Raw genomic sequence first — 19,695 nt, forward strand, 5'->3', positions numbered from 1 at the left:
AATAAAATCATATACCCACATGTGTATACACACACACACACACACACACACACACACACACACACACACACACACACACAGAGAGAGAGAGAGAGAGAGAGAGAGAGAGAGAGAAGAGAGAGAAACCTCTCCTGAAATGAGGCGTGCTTCAGAAGAGAAAGTTGCATAGTAACATGAAGAAGGAAGATTCCAGCTAGAACGGCCTGTCTTTCCTTACATGTGTACATACCTTCCAGGCTAGTTATGAAACCCTGGAATGTGGTCAGCGTTCCAGCGAACAACACGTTTATGGTGCCAAGTTTCTGCTGAGACTGTCAGTGAACTTTGGCACTTATTTCTACTTACGTTGATATGCCAGGCTTTGTATTGTGGGGACTTGTAAATATCCAAAGTTGTAGATAACGATGGAGGTTTCATTCATGTCTTTTGTTAATTTTTCAAATAAAAATGGATTTTTTTATTGATACTGTCATTGTTTCCTGTGAATATGTTGGATTTTTTTTTTCTTTCTCACAAAAGAAGAAAAAATTAATAGGGCAAGAACAACTTTGAGGAGATTCTTTGTTCACGTGAGGCCTTTTGCAGGTTTGAGTGATGATGAAATTGTTCTGCTCATATTCTTTGTTTGGAAATACCTGTCCTCATGCCTGTGATGCCCTGCACTGCAAGGATAACAGTGCTCTCTCTCCTCTCAGTCCATTCTGAAGTCCCACTGTTTGCACTCGGAATCAGTTCTTTAGTTCTACTTAACCTATTCTTTCCTTCTAGTTCTGCCTTCTAAAGACTGTCAGAGTAAACTTCTGTAAACTCATTAATTCTCTGTTAAAAAAATTATTTTGCACTTTGTTTGAAATTTAAAAAAGTTTAGTGGACCCCTAGGGATTAGGTATTCTAGGCAACCACTCTACCATGGAGACACATCCCCTGTTCTGAAAATTTCTTTTTATTTAACATTTTTTATACAATACATTTGATCATATTTCCCCTTCTCCCACTCCTCCCAGATCCTCCCCCACCTTCCTACTCACCCAATTTCATGTTCTTTCTCTCTCAGAAATAATAGCCACAACAAAAACTGAACCAACCAACTAACAAACAAATAACGCAAGTATAACAACAACAATAAAACCCAAACAAAACAAAACACACACACAACAGAAAGCCATGGAGTCCATTTTCCGTTGACCATCTACACCTGGGCATGAGGACTGCCCTGAAGTGTGGTTGATATACCCAGTGACACTCTCTTTTCTCATAGATATCAGGAGTGGGACCTTGAGTCCATTTCTCTCTCTCAGTGCTGGGTCTTATCTGGCTTGAACCTGTGAAGGCCTTGTGCATGCTGACACAGTCTCTGTGCGTTCATATTTACATCAGTCATGTTGGGTCTGGAAGACACAGTTTCCTTGGAATCATCCATTGTCTTACTGTACGGTCTTTCTGCTTCCTCTTCTGCATAGATCCCTGAGCATTGAGGGGAGGGCCTTGATAAATACATTCCATGTAGGCCTGAGTGTTCCAGAGTCTCTCATTCTCTGCACATTGTCCCATTTATTGTAAGAAGAATCTTCCCTGATGAGGGTTCACTGAGCCACTAATCTATGGTTACAGCAATGTCATTAGTAGTCATTTTATTGCTAAGTTCTTTTTGTGGAATAATAGTATTAGGTTTTTCTCTAAGGAAAACCACTCAATGAGATAGACCCCTTCCTGACACTGCTAAAGTAGCTAAGAACCTTTAAAATTTTTTTGAGACCGAGTAGTGCATACTGTCTGTGAGCCTTACTATGTAGCTCTTGCTGGCATCCAATTTACAGTCCTTCTGTCTGAGCCTCCCATGTAGCCACCATACCTGTCTGTAACTCCCCACTTTATACAGACAATTTCCAAACTTTTGACTTAGACTTTCATGGTCATCCATTAGCTTCACTCCAAGCTGGCTGTCTGTCCATCCATCCATCCATCCATCCATCCATCCATCCATCCATCCATCCATCTATCTATCTATCTATCTATCTATCTATCTATTTTATTTCTGTCTCACTAATTTTTCCCACTCTGGTCTTACTGGTCTGGTTAGCATATCTTTTTTTTTTTTTTTTTTTGGTTTTTCGAGACAGGTTTCTCTGTGTAGCTTTGCGCCTTTCCTGGAACTCACTTGGTAGTCCAGGCTGGCCTCGAACTCACAGAGATCCACCTGGCTCTGCCTCCCGAGTGCTGGGATTAAAGGCGTGCACCACCACCGCCCGGCAAAGAACAACTTTCTTTCTTTTTTTTTTTTTTTTCTGGAGCTGAGGACTGAACCCAGGGCCTTATGCTTGCTAGGCAAGCGCTCTACCACTGAGCTAAATCCCCAACCCCTAGCATATCTTAAGTGAACACAATCCTTTTTTTTTTTTTTCACTCCAAAGCCTGTTTGTAGTCTGACTGACTTTAGAACCTGCCCTATTCCTAGTTATGAGGTTCTCACCAGACGGTTGACCGTGTTTGTTCTTTCCTGAAATCTTTGCTGCCTTCTTTGTGTGTTTTCATTTGCTGCAAACTGCCACAGTGGATAGATTCAATTTTTCACTGGAAACTAAGGAATGAAAAGCCAGGAGAACTTGGAATTTTAAGCTCATATTTGGAAGTCTTCAGCAGGCATAGCTGTTGCTATCTCAATTGTTTATTGGAAGCATAAAGGAAAAGCTCATACCTGCTCCCCCAGACTATTATGAAAAAGAAAGGAAATCATGTAAAAACTAGAGAAAAGACCAGGTAAGGAGAAACTCATAACTCACAGGTTATTGAATTCCAAATAATGCAGGGACCATCACGGGTAGTTGGAATGCAGTAGAGAGGTAGAAATGAAGGACAACAGATGAGCCCTGGATTTTATAAAGAGAAGACATCATTCTTTTCAACTATTACAATTACAAAGCAATCCAAACACTTAGTCAAAGAGTCATGCGCTCAATTAAAATATATGTGCTTAATTAAATAATGGATGCAGTTGTCGTAAGGTATTACTGAGTAATGAAAATGTACTCTGGAGCTGGAGAGATGCCTCAGTGGGTTCTTACCCTGCTGTTCTTGTAGAGGACCAGTTTTATTCCCAGCACTCAAGTCAGTGACTGACAGCTGCCTGTAACTCTGGTACCAGGGGATCTGATGCCCCGCTTTGGACTCCACAGGCACCCTCACACATTTGTGCATATACCCAAACATACAACATATGGATATAAATAAATCTTTACAAAATACACTCCATTCAAGTCTGTTATTTATTTAGTCTTTTTGGCTTTGGTATGATATCCAGGGCCTTGCCATCTACAACTGAGCTGTGTTCCAAGCCCTTATTTTCTTTTTAATAGATTAAATAGAGTAGTATTTGTTGATGGGATATGTTGTGATATTTCTCTGAATGTATTACATCAAGTTTTTTTATTGCATATATGAGTGAAATCATGCGGTTATTTGTCTTGTTGTATTTAGTGTAACATTCTCCAGTTTAACCATATTATCACAAATGACAAAATCTCACTTTTACCAGTCAGATAGTAGTTGCCATGTTTGTGCATGTGTGTAAATAAAATCCCCTTTAGAATGTCTATGTGTTGGTGGAAGGCAGGGTTGGTTCCATTGCCTGGCTGTTGTGCACAGTGCTTCCATAAACAAGGGGACAGTACGTCTGCAGCAAGCATGCTGTGCGGGCTTACTCGTGTCCCGTCTTTGAGCTCACACTCCAGAGTGGGATTGTTGCATCAACAGGACAGTTTTATTTTCACCTTTCGGAGAAGCCTCCGTATTGTCTCCATCGTTTCATTTCCAGCAGCAGTGTATTAGTGTTCTCTTCACAGCTTCCTCGGTGCCTTCTGCTTTCATCGGCTATCATACTTGCCACGGGGCATAATGCAGTTTTTGTTTGCATTTCTCTAGTGCTTGGTGATGTCAAACACCTTTCCATACACCTGGTGGCCAGTGGCCACTATCCCATAATAGTCTATAATAGGTTTCAAATCTGTGTATCGATTTTCAAGCTCTAATTACCTAATATATTAGTAAAATCCATTTATAGCTTTTTAAAATGAAGTTCAATAATAATTTATTTTGCTTTCAACAGCAGATTACTATGTACCCAGTTCTGTCCATTACTGATTGGCAGTTTGGAGACTAGAGCACTTGTCTTGAACTAGCCTTGGAGACTCATTTTATCTTACAGATTAAAACTGATGATCTTGGAAGTCTTTATTGGAAGTCTTGGAAGTGATTATTGATCATGGAATACTGCAGATTTTATGAAAAGTTAATATGTAATATAAGTGAGGTTTTTTTTTTTTTTTTAATTGTACTTAAGAAATCATTAGCTATTCACTGTCTTTGTACTCACAGTACAAAACTTCATTCAGGACATTTCCAGAATAGATTTGCAGGTCAGTATTTAGAATGTTCTGTATAATGAATATCACTCAAGTACTTCCAGGGCATAGTGTAGCAACGTGGGTTTGTCTCAGCACACAGGAACGTTTTGTGTAAACTTCCCCTCTGAAAGTAAAATGCTCATTTTTCTCTCATAAGAACCAAGAGCTATTTATTGCCAGTGAGCAAGTTCTGAAAGATCAGCCCTCACTGATGCCGGTGAGTGAACAGGACTCTGACTTCTCAAATCACTATTCTAAAATCACTGTGCCTTTCTGATTTATTCACTCTGGTTCTTTGGAAAATGGACTATTTAAAAACAATCATTTAGAGTATGTTTCCTGTTTATACTTTCTCTTTTTCCTAATTTTATGAAATACAGTCATGTGTGAAGCACATCCAAATAAAGGTGTTTGATGGATGTAAACTTGCACTTTCTCTTTTCAGCAGTGTGCTGAAGTACATTCAGTGCTTTCTTGAGATTCCTGTCATCTTTTCTTTTTTGGTCACAAGATCATCTTGTGACTTATACTGTTCTTCCCCCCTGGAAAATTATACATTATGACTGTGTGAAACAGCCTCTTACTTGTTCATCCCTGTTTAAATACTGCTGAAAGTTTCTGTTCCAATCTTTACATATAAAACAATATTAAATATATTCCTATATAATTAAGACATTAAAATGATTTAGGAGCATAATATGAACAGAAAAATCGAACAGTTTGATGATTACACTTTGATTTGGGTGAATAAAACGGGGGGCCATTTTTTGGACACTGTGAGGTATAGACTCAGCATTCTTTTCATGTAGATATCTGATGGCATTGCATTATTTATTTTGGAAGTTTATATTTATCTATTGGTGTTTGAATAAAGTTATAGTTTTGGATAGAAAATACATTTTTTTTTTCTGAGACAGGATTTCTCTGTGTTGCCCTGGCTGTCTTAGAACTTGCTTTGTAGACCAGAATGGTCTCAAACTCACAGAGGTCAGCCTGCCTCTGCCTCCAGAGTGCTGGGATTAAAGACATGTCCCACCATTGCCTGGCATCAAATACATTTTTAAGTTTTAATCTTTTAAAGATTATTTTTTATTGTTGTTTTCCAAATACACTTGCTACAAAACATTTATTATAGTTTATCATAGAAGCCCAGGACTCAGGAGATTTTTACGAACACTTTAATTAGCATGCTTTTTGATTTCAATCTATTTAAATATATTTTGGGAATACATGTTCATAGGTATATTTAAATATATATAACCTTTTGGTAATATATTCTTTTTTTTTTTTTGGTCTTAATACTTATGCAGAATCTTAATCTGCTCCTGTCCAATTTTAAAATCTCTTATTTTTGACCATTGCTTCTGGTATGAGACAGTTAAAGTTAGTTATTTAAATTTGCCATTTCATGTGAAATTATCTTACATTCAAGTCCAGATTGTTAGTCTGTGACATTGACCCGTCAGTGTTTTTTCTGATTTTTACTGTAATTATATGGAATATGAAATTTTAATTCTCCTGTCCTTGTGTGCTTTATTCCTGCTGACAGCACTCCTGTTTCATCGCCCCTGACATCACTGGACTCCCGACAATACCGGAGAGTGTAAGTGTCTGTGAATTTTTCTATGACTTCTTCATCTGATAAATGTGATTTTGTCCTTACTGTGTCCCTGTAGAGAAATTACAAAAGAGTAAGGAACCAGGGTGTCTTCTCCTTTTCCTCTCCATGTGTCTATCCCATTATTCCTTTCTTAATGCCTGTACTGATGAGGGAGGGAGGAAAGAATGTCTGTCACTGGGATGGTCAGTTAGGGCCTCACACACTCAGCTCTGGAGCTTGGCCATCTGAAATGTAAGGAAGTGTAGAGGTGTGGCTTCTACCAATGGGGGACAGTGATAACAGGAAAAAATTTCACTTTATAGTTATTTTAGTAAATGGACCATTGAACTTTAGACTTGTACTCTGTAACTTTGTTTAAGTGTCCTGGTTGTTGAGTTCATGGTTTTAATGTAATGCAGTAGGCATTTGATTAGACTTGAAGATAGTGTAAAAAGTAATAATTCTCGTTACATTGTTAATTGCACCTATGCTGGAAATACTTTGCGTTTCTCAAGAGTTATGCAAGTTAATACTTTCTGTAGGCGCTTACACAGTAAGTGGAAATGGTGGATATACTTCCATGCCATTTAGTAACTGTGGGAAAAGGAAAATACCCCCTTCAGTTTTTCTTAGAACATAAAATAAATCAGTTATAAACCATCAAACCAAAGGAAAATCACTAGAAAGATTTCCTTCAGGTATTCTTGTATACATTTCAGATGTATACTATTTTTCCATATAGTTTTCAAACCATTATAACATTTACTTTCTCAAACATAGGAATAGTGAATGAAGGGCAATTATGCAAACGTAAATTCTTCTTGTGCTTTCATGTGTGTGGGTCGCCATGTGTATGTATACATGTGTATGCACATACGTGAGTGCACGAGGAGACTGGAGGTCAGCAGTAGGTGTCCTCCTCTATTTTTCTCAGCCTTGTTTTGTGAGAAAGGCTGGAGCTTGAGCTTACCAATCTTTCTTGAAATCTACATGCCTCACCTCTCAAGTGCCAGGATTACAGGAGTATGCGGCCACGTCCAGATTTTCATGTGGATGCTGAGGATCTCAGCTCAGGTCTTCATGTTTGTGTGGCAAGGGTTTTACAAGCTCAGCCATTTCCCAAGCCCCCCAATTGTAAATTTTCTAATATCAAATCAAGACTGTCAAATTTAAACTTTGTACAAGATCAGTCCTGTGAAGTCCATTGAAAGGGTTTCTCTCAGATAAGTTCTATCAAAAGACTTCGCATAAACTTGATCTTACAGCGTGGTTCAGGATAGACTATCCAGCTCTCAGGTCTCATAATGAATCCTTGACTTTTGTACCTGCTGGACATAAGGTCATGGCTGCTGACTGTTTTCTGACTCAGATGTCTGTGACCTTGTCACTCGGAAGTCTTGCAGAGTTACTCTCTTCCTCTTGCCCTTTAGTTAACGTGCATTTAGTTACATTCACTAGCAAACAGCTAATAGTTTCCATTTTAGGTTTTACTTTTTACATATGTAGAAGTGGGGGAGAGGAGACAGAGCGAGGGAGAAGACAGACAGACAGACAGACAGAGGGTGAGACAGGGAGGGGAGGAGGAAGAGAGAGAATATGAATGAATGAATTTGTGCAGGTTAGATAACAGTTTATGAGATTTAGCCCTCACTATCTGGGTCCGAGTGATTGAATTAGGTTATCATGTAAGTAAGTGCCTTTCCCTGCTAAGCTATCTTGAGAGCTCTAGTTTCATCTTTAGAGACTATCATTTTCAAATATTTAAAGAAACAAACATTCCACTAGAAACCAGTTACTGAGAACATAAAAAAATAAAGTTTTATGTTATCATTGCTATACCTTCCCATTGTCCTGTTGAGAGAAACAGCATAGAAACACCCAGCAGGGCTGTATGTTGGAGGGCAGTTCTCCACTTAGGGATGGCTTTGGGATAACACAAGTAGCTCTGCTGCACGTTATAAATGAAATATTGTCATCGAGTTGAGTTGGGAGGTGAAGGATGCTTCACAGACAATAGGAAGTGAACCTCTCCCCTAAAGGTTGAACACCATGCAGAGACTTCAGATTTTATTTATTTGAGATGTTATGATTGACAGTTTGTCTTGTAAGATTCCTGCCTTCTACCAATTGGAGAAACAGGTAGCTTTCTTATGTTCTTGACCCCACCCCCAAGTTTCAGCCTTTCAGATCTTTATCTGCTGTTCTCTATACTTTCTGTGCATTAGAATATTTGCTTTCTAAAATGCTTTTTTTTTTTTTAAACAGCCAGTTGGAAGTAATTCCTGAGGACAGGCCCTAAGGAGCACTGTTAATGTAGCTCACCCCCATTTTGTTTTGTAGTGGGGTCTAATGTGTATTACATTGAGGAATCAATTTAAAACATCACAGTTGCGTTTGATTATAGTAACAAAAAGCAAGCCTGATGAGGGGTAAAACCTAGAGATTTTCTTTAATAAGGAAGCACAGGATGGTTTATAAATCCCCCTTCTCTGTTGGGTGCCTTGGGTACCAGAGAGGGAATAGTAAACATGAAGTAATTCAAATGTAGTTTTCCAGAGTAGCCGTTTCACAGGCATCAGTGTACATGTGAATCACCAGGAGTATTTGGTTAAAACTGGGGTCCCTGGAAACATGCTCTAAAGATAATCATTCAGTAGGCTTCCATTGGAGCTGGAAAAATGGTGTTGTGGGGAGGAAGACTGGAGTGGGATCCATCCTGTGGTCATCCTTTGAGAAATACTTGTATAGAATAGACGATGTTTTAGATGATGGTAGGATGTAGAAATATCATGTGGCAGCAGAAGAATATTACATTTAATATTATTAATGAATGCCCTTCTATTAATATCTTCTTTTGAACTTTAAGACTGGTAAATGTATAAAATGTTTTCCCTTATATTTCTGTGAACTGCAGCTCAAACAATTCTTTTCCCTTGTCCAGAGAAACCTGACAGAGTACTTTGTTGCTGTGGATGTGAACAACATGCTGCGACTGTATGCCAGCATGTTACATGAGAGGCGCATCATTATTACCTCGAGCAAATTAAGCACTGTAAGTCCTTCACGCTTTTTCCTTTGACTAACACGTATTGAGTGCTTCACAAAAAGACCTAAAAACGTCTGCAGATTTAGAGCTGCACTACATGTACTTAAAAGACAATATCTACATATTTTTAATATATGGTTTGAATCTGGCTCTTGGAGTATAAAAGTCTGATTTATAGAAGCCTTCCCAGATGCATTAAGTCAGGTTAATTATTTTCCCTTATCAGGAGATGAGGTGTTTTTTTTCCCCCTGCTTTTAAACTCTCTGGAGTTCATTTTAGTGCCTTCATCACATAGAGAACTCTTAAGAGCTATTATGAGATCTTTATTATTCACTTGTGGCTTTTTCCATTGGAGCTACTTGAAAGAAACGGCGGGGCCATGATAATAGCTGCTCTCCTAACCTGGGAATAGCAGATTCATCTTTGTTGCGGTGTGGGCTCAGGAGTAGATTCTATAATAGTTCTGGTTTGGAGGAGCTCTTCAGGCTGATAATAACTCAGAAGTCAAAGTAGCATTTTTATAAATCACAGGTTTTATGGCACTCACTTCGATGTTCGTCTGGAGGCTCTTCATTACTGTGGGAAAGGCAGGAATAGGACTTTTCTTAGGTAACAGAAGAATATTCAGAAGTATTTTGTTAGAGTTCATATTTTCTTCATTAAATATAAAATTTAGTATTTTCAGATTCAAAATGTGTAAAACAAATTAAGTGATTTGAGTAATATGTGGTATATTAAAGCCATCTTAAATTGTTTCTTCATAAATTTACTTCATGTAAAACAAAAATCTACTTTTAATATTTTATTCTCATACAATAGAAATAAAATGCTTCTTTAAAAATATTGTAGCATTTTAGACTAGATGGAGGTCTGACATTCCTCCAGGTTATCACGTTAGTATTTAGTCATAAGAAAGGCATTTTCTCGGGCTAGAGAAACGACTCCGTGGCTGAGAGCACTCCGTGTACTTGCAGAGGGCTGGGATTTGTAGTGGTCTGTAACATCAGTTCCAGAGGTCTTTTGGCCTCTGTGGGCACAAGGCATATATGTGGTACACACACAGATGTGCATGTAAACTTCATACACATGAAATTAAAAAAATAAAGCAAAACAATAGAAAACAAGGCATTTTCAGAGAAGGTAAATCACCATTCCAACACCACAAAACTATTGGAGATCCATAGTATGAGCCAAAACAGGTCCTGATTCTTTGTAGGGCCACACCTGTCACCCTGGAGTTGATTGCATACAAATTTGAGATACTGAGTATATAATATTGTTATATTAATTACTTTCCAAATTGAAAGTGTTTATCTTGAAAATAATGAGATGTTAGAGGAAACTGTGTGTCGATATGAGGAGAGACATCAGAGCACATGTACTAGTGAGTGATCCCAGTCTTCATTTTCTCTCCCGGTTTTAAAGAGCTGTTGAGGACTCCACATGAGTGATCTGGTGTTTAATGTTTACTCTTCCATTCAGGGCTTGCCATTGATGTGCAGCCAACCATCCTTTATCCTCCCCTTTCTGCTCCTCTCCTTATTTTCAAGATTTTAAAAATATTTTTGATGAGAATTATTCTCACGATGACAAAGATTTTTGTATGAGCTCTCTTATAGATTTAGGAAATAATTCATGCATAAAATATTTTTGTGCCTGACACTTTCCTAGGTACTGTAAGTTCATCCGTAAGACAACCAAGGCCTGTTTGTATGCTTATATTTAACTGGCATGAAATATATAAACAGCGGAACAAATAAGCATCTATTAAGTCATATGGAATGTGTACTAATGTTTGTTTTTTGGCTCTTTTTTGGGGGCCCACCACCCAGCTCTCAGATAAATCACACCCGGAGCCTTATTGTTCCTTATGAATGCCTGGCCTTAGCTTGGCTTAGTTTCTAGCCAGCTTTACTTAACTTAAAATTAACCCATCTGTCATCTGCCTCTGGGCTTTTCCCTTTCTCTTCTGTAAATCTTATTCTCACTCTGTGGCTAGCTATGTCGTTGGGTGGGTGGCCCCTGAATGTCCTTCTCCGTCTTTGGCTCCTTTTCCATTTGTGGAAGCATGGTGTAAAGTTAGTTTGATTATATTTTTACATTTTTAAGTTTAATGTGTTAGGACATCATTGGTTTTGCCTTTATTATTTGATTCATACATTGCCAGGGACACAGACTGACTTCTGCCAGTCCCAAACAAGCTAGTTGATTTTACGCATGCTGTAGGCAGGCCTAATGTTTTCAGCCCCAGTGAATCCTAGTAGACTAGCACAGCATCATATCATGGTCTCGTCTATTCAAAGCGGAGGAGTAAATCATGATACTACACAGTTGTATTAGTTGACTTATTGCTGTTTTGTGACCGTAGATAGGGAGGACCGATGTTTAAAGCCGTGTCATGGGTTCTCAAATCAGTCAGGCATGAAGCCTTGTCATATGCTTCTGTAATTGTACCTCACTAGACTGCCTCTAACTAGTCAGCTGGGGCTGTGCATTTTGTCTCAAACACCCAGCTGGCCAGCATCTGACAGGAGCTTTCTCATCATCCTGTCAGTAATATGTTAACTAGGGTGTACATTTATGGTTTGTAGAAGCAGGTAAAAGGGATGTATCTCTTTAAAGCAGATGTCTAAATGTTAGCACTGTTTTGACCAACGTACAGTTGGTAAGTATCATCCTTTTAATGATGTCTGCACATCATTTTCAGAGAATTGATTATATATGCATATTATTTCTGGAATATTTAGAGCAAGTGGTATGCTGTGAGTGCTGGAATTGTGCTAATAAATTGTATGTTCTTCTTTGTTATAGCTTCCCCCAGGCGTTTAAGCATATGCTTTTCTCTCACCTTCTCATTAATTCCATCAAAGGGCATATGCAGAAAAACATCTTGTGATCCCCAGCAAATCAGCTATTAAACAGTAGTTTTTATAGGCTTTGACTAAGGGGAGTCTAGAGCATTTTAACATCCTTAGCTGCATTGTGTATATTCATTTTTGTCTCTTAGTGGAGCCAGGTATATCTTCATTTAGCTGAAACTTAAAGCACAGAGACTCTTTAGGAGATTAAGATTGAGCAGTTGATGGGAGAACAAAGTGTACCCAGGTTTGCTTCCTGATTGAATTTGTTGTTGAAGTGGGTTTGCCTTGTGTTTTTAACACAGCAGCAGAGAAATGCAGTTAAAATTTTTTATCTGGACTTTTCTAAGAGGTCTTCTAGGAACAATTTTTAAATTTTGCAATATCCACCATCTATAGACTCTAGTAAGTTCCCTGAAACTGTGGATAATGACTCTGCTTACCAGTGTATTATTTGACAGGTGTACACTGCCATACTTAACAGTGTATTTCCAATCATCCCTATGTGAATATGACTAAGTGTGGCAATGGCTGTGTTGAGGTCCTTGTGAAACGCTTTGCAGGAAGGCATGTTGTGCAGGTTAAGAGGAGGTGGAGGCCTTTAAAGAAAAATACCAGTACCTCTATTTTCCCTCTCTCAGAGGTACCCCATTTTTCCAGGGAAGTATGCACGTTTTTCTGCCCAAGAGTTTAGCCGATTTGTCTTTTGAAAGCATAACGTGGCCTTGACTTCACGCAGCAGAAGGGTATGACAGCATGGAGCTGGGTTAGTGTCGCATTTAGTCGCCATGCAGGTCCTCTCAGCTTCACTCCTGCAATGCTGGCCACCAAAAAATTGACCTTGGATTATTTCTGTTAACTGAATTGTCCTCTCTATAGAACAATGACTTAATTTTGTACTATTGACTATGAATATCAAATGTAAGGAAAGATACACACACACACACTGTGACACTGTGTATATCCCCTTTGGTTAAACTGCTGCTCAAGATAACTTGCTTTTTGTATTTTCTGTATTTTTATGCTTTTATAACACACACACACACACACACTCACACATTCATTTTCGGGTTTGACAGCATTTCTCTTTTGATGTGTGCCCTCAGGTTATAAACTCCCAAGCAACTGACTGTAGATATTGTACCCAACATTGTCAAAGAGAACTCATCAGATTTTTCCATAATCACTTCCCACTATCTAGGGCTGATTTGGTAAATGGCATCACCAACTCATGCATCTATAGAGTCTGTGTCTGTAATTCCTTTTTCTCTGATTCACGCTTTCCATTTCAGCTGCCCACTGTCTTAGTTAAGGAGACTACCCACAAACATTCCTTTTAATAGTATATAGTGAATGCTAACATCTCAATTTGCATATGATGTTATCAGTAGTATCTCTGTAACAGTGCATATTGTGAGTTAGTCTCTTTTATGAGCAAATAATGTGAAATGATTTAATCATCATTTACTATGGGATAAGTGCTGTTGGTATCTAAGTGAACAGATGAAAAAGAGGATTTTTGAAACATAGGGTAAATTTTCCAACCTCATGAAACTAGTGTGTAGTTCAGTCAGTCTGTCTCACTCTCAAACTGTGTATTGTCAGTCTTCATGCAGTTCTACCCTTCTGCCATGGCTGTCTTATAAAACCAAGTAGATCTTTGTTTTTTTCCTACCACAGCATCATCCGCAGTACTGAACTCCATCCTCTTCTCAAGCTCAGTCAGACTCCTCTGAATGTCTCAGTTTGTTTCCTCTCTCCTAGTTTTCGTGGTGGTGTGAGTGCTCACATTCATCTTCTGCTTAGACTACTCATATCATTAGTCTTGAGATTATGCCTGTATATAATTAATTACTCAATATTTTAGGTTAAAAAATAACATATTCATTGCCTATTTCCCATGCTCTTAGTTGGCATTAAATGCTACTTACCCTATCCTTCCCAGTCTCTAGACAGCAAAATCCTTGAGGCAGACTTTATTTATTTCCTCTACTTTTACTGAAAATAGACTTTTTTCATACAATGTATTTTGATTATTGTTTTCCCTCCCCCAAATCCTCTAAGATCTTCCCCATCCTACCCCCATCAGAATCTATACTTTTTCTTTTTTTCCTTAGAAAACAAACATCTAAGGAATAATAACAAAATAAGATAAAACAAAAACAAACAAACAAGAATAGGACAAAAGAAATAAACAGAAGAAAACAACAAGCCAAAGAAAAAGCACAAGAAGCACAAGTTTGTCCACACAGGAATCCCATAAAAAACAAACAAACAAACAAATAAACAGGAAGCCATAATAAATACTCAGAGGAACTGTAAGACACACATACACACACACACACACACACACACACACAAACACACAGTCCTGACAGAACACTATGAGACAAAAACTTCCAAAGATGCCATTGAGTTTGTTTTGTGTTGGCCATCTACTGCTGGGCATTGGTACTTCCCTTAAGAGTAGTATGTATTTCAGTGAGAATCTATTGGATAAAATCACTTTTTCATTTCCAGGCGGTTATCAACTAGAGATAGCTTCTGGATTAGGTTTGGAGCGTGTTTCCACTTCTCTTCACAGCACTGGGATCAGACCTGTGCAGGCCTGTGCATGATGCCACAGTCTATGAGTTCATGTGTGTGTCAGTCCTGCTGTGTTTAGAAGACCTTGTTTCCTTGGTGTCCTCTATCCCCTCCGGCTCTTAAACTCTGTCTGTCTGCTCTTCTGCAGGGTTCCCAGAGCCCTGAGGTGAGAGATTTGAGAAATCCCAATTAGGATACAGTGTTTCAAAGTCTTTCTTTCTCTGCACATTATTTGGTTGTGGGTCTCTGTATTTGTTCCCATCCACTTCAAGAGGAAGCTTCTTTAATGATTGCTGAGCAAGGCACTGATCTGAGTTTAGAAGAATGCCATTAGGAGTCATTTTATTGTTACATTCCTATGGTAAAAGAGTAGTATTTGCTTTTCTCCTAGGTCTCTGGCATATCCATCTCAGGTGCTTGGCCATTTGCTCACTCTCTGGATGGGCTCCATCTCATGGAGTGGCCTTGAGTCAAATCACACAGTGGTTGGTGACTCCCACAAGTTTGTGCCACTATTGCACCTGTGTATCTTGCAGTCAGATCGCTCTTGTGGATCAAAGAGTTTGTAGCTAGGTTGGTACCTACCTTTCTTCTTTGGTACTGTGCAGAGTACTTCCCAGTACCCTAAACACTAGTCCATAGGGGTGAAGGCTCTGTGTAGGCACCAGCTTCAGTTAGTTCTCCATGTTCAGTGACTTGTGTAGGTGTTGTCTTCAGCAATGAGGCCATGCCATCAATTAGTATAGAGCAACCCATAGCTTTGGCAACAGCCTGGGTCTTTTGGGAATTCCCAAGGGACCCAGTTCAATTACTGTAACCCAGTCCTTGTATTGGAAGCTTCATCTGGTGACAAGAGAGATCCACTTGGGACTCTGTCTCCCCTATTATTTAGATAGCTGCTGTGGAATATTATTTTAAAGTGTGTTGCATTTTTTCCTACTGCTTTTGTTAGCAACTTGAAGATGTGCTTGATTAAATAAAATTAACCTGTGAGCAGGAGGCTGAGTCAGCAAGTAGCTGACAGGAAGTGGTAGGGAGGAACCACATGTAGCGAGGGTTTTTTTAAGTGGGGGCTGAGGGAAGGATGATGGTTTTTCTGAAAGACGCCAGGAAAGGGAGACAGTTAGCTATTTGCTATTCAGCCTTTCTGAGTGAGCAGAATTCCACCTCAACCTTTGAATTTTGAGTTCTTCAGAGGAACAGAGACCTAGATAAATAAAGTTCCCCTTAGTAGCTTTGAAAGAGTCGGTGCCTGAGGGAACAGAATCCCCTCAGGCTGCAGCCCTTGTGGCCAGACTGCTGCTGGTAGTAGCAGAGCTGCAGTCTCTTGTAGATGTAACCAACCGTCTTATTAAATAAGAAACACAGATCCGATTCAGAGAAGAAAGCCAAGAGATCAGAGCTAAGAGCCTCACCCTTCCTGATTCAGAGATCCCCTTCAGTCAAGAGAGCTCTCCGAAAAGGATCTACTTCCTGTGTGTATGTCTTAATATAGTCTAGCTGTTCTGCCTTCTCATTGGTTGTAAACCCAAACATGTGACTGCCTCGTCACTGCCTGAATGTACCGCCCTCCAGGTCCTTAAAGGCGTGCGCCACCGCTGCCACGCACTTGCTATGGCTCTAATAGCTCTGACCCCCAGGCAACTTTATTAACATAAATTAAAATCACATTTCAGTACAAGTAAAATACCACCACAGTCTCTGATTAGGACAGTAGTTGATTAAGGGGTAGCCACTGTAAATAATAATAATAAAAATACAGTTGACAGATAGCCTTTATATATTTGTGTATTTTATGAAGCTGCTACTGTATTAGATTTCACACTATCCCTCAAATGGCCCTTAATTTTAGCTGTCTCCCCCTGTCTTCCTTCCTCCTTCTCCTGTTCCTCTGCCTTTCCACTTTATCTTCTCATTCCAGTCCCCCACATCCATCTATAACTGTAACTATAACTATAACTATCTGTTTTGTTTCCCTTTTCTGTTCCTTACTTTATACCTAATCTCTGTGGTTCTATGGATTGTAGCTTGCTTATCAAAGACATAACAGCTAACATCCACATACAAGCGCATACATGCCATATTTGTCTTTCTGGGCCTGGGTTACCTCATTCAGAATGATTTTTTTTCAAGCTCCATCCATTTACCTGAGAATTTCATGATTTTACTTTTTAACAGCTGAACAGTACTCCATTGTGTACCACATTTCCTTTGTCCATTCATGAGTTGATGAACATCTGTGTTGTTTCCAATTTTGTTCTGCTGTGAACAGAGCGGCAATGGACATGGTTGAGTTGTTGTCTCTGTAGTAGGATGAAGTGTCCTGTGGGTATATTCCCACGAGTGATTTAGCTGGATCTTGTGGCAGACCTCTTCCAAGCTTCCTGTGGAACCATGAGGCAGGCTTCTTGTCAGATGTGGTCACTCTTAGGAGACTGACTCTTGGACAGTCAGGATACACAGCTAGGAAATTTGGGTGAATTCATGAAATGATACCTTTCACTTCTTCCCGAAGTGTATTTTCTGTCTTTCCATCTGCAAGACTCTGAATACTTAAAAATCAGTTTTGTTTTTCCAGCGACTCCCATCACTTCTTATTGCCAAACACCTGTGACATTTACCACATGTCTGATGTTGAGATAATCAATGAAATGCTTAAGCTCTTTTATTAGGCTACAATTTTTTAACTTAAAAATTGTGTTTTATGGGTGAGAGGCTGATTTCCATGTAGATTTTTGTCTTTTTAAACAAATGGTTTTTGTGTATCTGTTTCCTGCTACAGGATTTTAATTTTTAAAGAAGTTGATCTAAATGTTAATGACTCAAGGAAAAAGTATCAGTAAATCATGAGCCCTTTGAGTTCTTTTAATATATATTGCAACACAATATTGATTCTTGTTCAGTATATGAACTGGCCTAGTTTGGGATTCTTTTGGCCTTTGTATAGTATTAAGTAGAAAGTATAGGATTCCCCACAATAAAAACTGTTTTGTATTCACTATCCATTTCCATCTGTTCCGTAAATGAAATTGCTGTGCTTATTCCGGTAACTGGTCCTGAGGCTGTAATTGATACATGTGGCTTCCTGTTGTCCATCCCACATTCATTTTCATACTCAGCTAGAACCTCAGGTGGTTGAGTTTTTTATTGGTAGAATGATACAGACTTCTGTTCCTTAAGGATCTCCATGTTTGTGATGTGGATTTTTTTTTTAACCTGAAGTTTTCCATTCAATTTCCTTATGAGACAAGTATCAAGAATTACCAGAGAGATGCCTCTGACTCTGTCACCTGCTGTATTTATGTGACATGGCTCCTCTTCTAGTCCTCTGTGCTTCGTTTTCTTTTTGTCACTGGCCAGTCACAACAGCCAGTGATCAACCCTTCTTAAGCCGTTAGATTTAGGGGCATTTGGGTCTTTTAAAGGCCTGGAGCCATTTCATCTGCCAATGCAAAATCAGTCCCTTATTCTCTTCATTAGCTTCAATTTTCCTGATGGAGTCTCAACTAGGTATCGCCTCCATCAGATTGGCTTGTTGGCATGTTGTTAATTGATGTAGGAGTGCTCATTCTACTGAGGGAAGTAGCATCCCTAGGTTGGGGGACCTGGGTTGTAGAAGAAAGCTAGTTAAGCAAGCCAGTAAGTGGTATTCCTCCATGGTCTCTGCATTAGTTCCTGATCTGACTTTTCTCAGTGCTGGACTGTGACATGCAAGTATAAGGTCAAATAAATCTTTTACTCTCTAAGTTGGTTTTAGTCAACAGGACACCCATAAAGTGGGAGGAAATTTGAAATAGTTAACACCCCAAAAGAAAGCTTTACTTTGAAGGAAATACTAGGCATTTGGCAGATTTTTCTAGAGATAGGGTATAAGAGTATTGATTTATTTATAAGTTGATCAAATTACTTTTTTTTTTGCCTTTATCTATTTACTTTGTGTGTGCCTGTATCTCCACACCTCCACAAACTGTGTCATAGCATGTGTTAGAGGAAATTTGGGGGAGTCAGTTCTTGCCTTCTTTGATGTGGGTTCTGTGGATCCACTCAGGTTTTTAGGCTTGGTAGCTAGCACCTGCTGAGCCATCTTCATGACAAGGTTCAAATTATTACCCGTCCGTTACTATGTATGAAGATGTTAAAAATGAACAGTCTGTGGTTCTGGAGCGGTGTCAATGGAACAAAGCCTGTCGTTTTAGTCAGAGCCTTCCTCAGAGCTGGGGAGATGGCTCAGTGGCCAGGAGTGCCAGTTGCACAGTCCTGAATATCTGACTTCGGATTCCCAGTGCCTGTGTAAACACTGGGCTGTGGTGGCACATACCTGTCTCCCCATCACTGAATGGGAGGAGACTGGCCGATCCTAGTGACTTACAGGCTAGCCATGTCACCTGAAATGGTGAGCTAAAAACAAGGGAGAACCTGATTTTTCTATGTTTGTTTGTTTTGTTTTGTTTCTGGTTTGTTAGGATAGAAAGCTGCATTTCTAGGGGCAGTGCTTCAAGGTCGCAGACAGAACAGCTATCCACTACACTCAAGTGTGTCTTTCACTACTGTTTACTAGTCAGCGCCTCAGTCCTCCCTCTCTTTCTCCTTTCCTCTCCCTCCATTTCTCCAATCCTTCCATTCCATTGATAATATCTTTTACAGGTTACATTTTTAGCCTTTTTGTTTATATTTTTTTTATGCTGCTAAAGATTAATCTGAAGACCTTGTACATATGGGTAAAGTGCTCTGCCATCAAGCTATATCCTCAACTCTGAGAACATACATTTGTTTGTAACTTCCCAGGTCTCTGACATGTGTCATGTCTTTGGTGTCATGTCTAAAAGTCAAGCCCAAGGGCCTATTGATTTTTCTCCTATGTTATCTTTTTGATATTTATAATGTTTCACTTTACATTTAGGTTTGTGATTTATTTTGAGTTAAATTTTGTAAAGGATGTAAGGCTTGCTTCAATTTATACTTTTTAATGTGTTGCAATGTCTAGTTGTTCTAATACTATCTGTTGAAAATACCTCCATTACTCCATTTGAATGTCTTTGGTTCTTTGTCAAAGATTAGTTGACTTTATCTCATGGGTCTGTTTCTTGAACATTTCTTCTGTTCTGTAAATGTGTCTGTGCTTTCACTAGTGTTAACATGTCTTCATTACTGTAGCTTTACACCCACATTAGGAAACCAAATAGTGTCCGTCCTCCAACTTCATT

The 19,695-nt window shown here is 39.1% G+C and overlaps 1 protein-coding gene across 4 annotated transcripts in view; it reads left to right on the plus strand.

The window, feature by feature from the left end:
• The window catches only part of Dennd1b (DENN domain containing 1B), a 221,059-nt gene that overhangs the window by 87,602 nt on the left and 113,762 nt on the right, over window positions 1-19,695 (plus strand). For 3 of the 4 annotated variants that reach the window (XM_052737096.1, XM_052737092.1, XM_052737095.1), the window contains 3 exons: window positions 4,558-4,617; window positions 5,950-6,003; window positions 8,942-9,052. In XM_052737096.1, coding sequence (XP_052593056.1) covers window positions 4,558-4,617; window positions 5,950-6,003; window positions 8,942-9,052 — 225 coding nt within the window. The remainder of the gene's footprint in view (window positions 1-4,557; window positions 4,618-5,949; window positions 6,004-8,941; window positions 9,053-19,695) is intronic. The other variant, XM_052737093.1, reaches the window with a different exon arrangement.

This window comes from Peromyscus californicus, unplaced genomic scaffold (assembly GCF_007827085.1).
Source record: "Peromyscus californicus insignis strain IS unplaced genomic scaffold, ASM782708v3 Scaffold_14__1_contigs__length_90479793_seg_2, whole genome shotgun sequence".
NCBI lineage: Eukaryota > Metazoa > Chordata > Mammalia > Rodentia > Cricetidae > Peromyscus > Peromyscus californicus.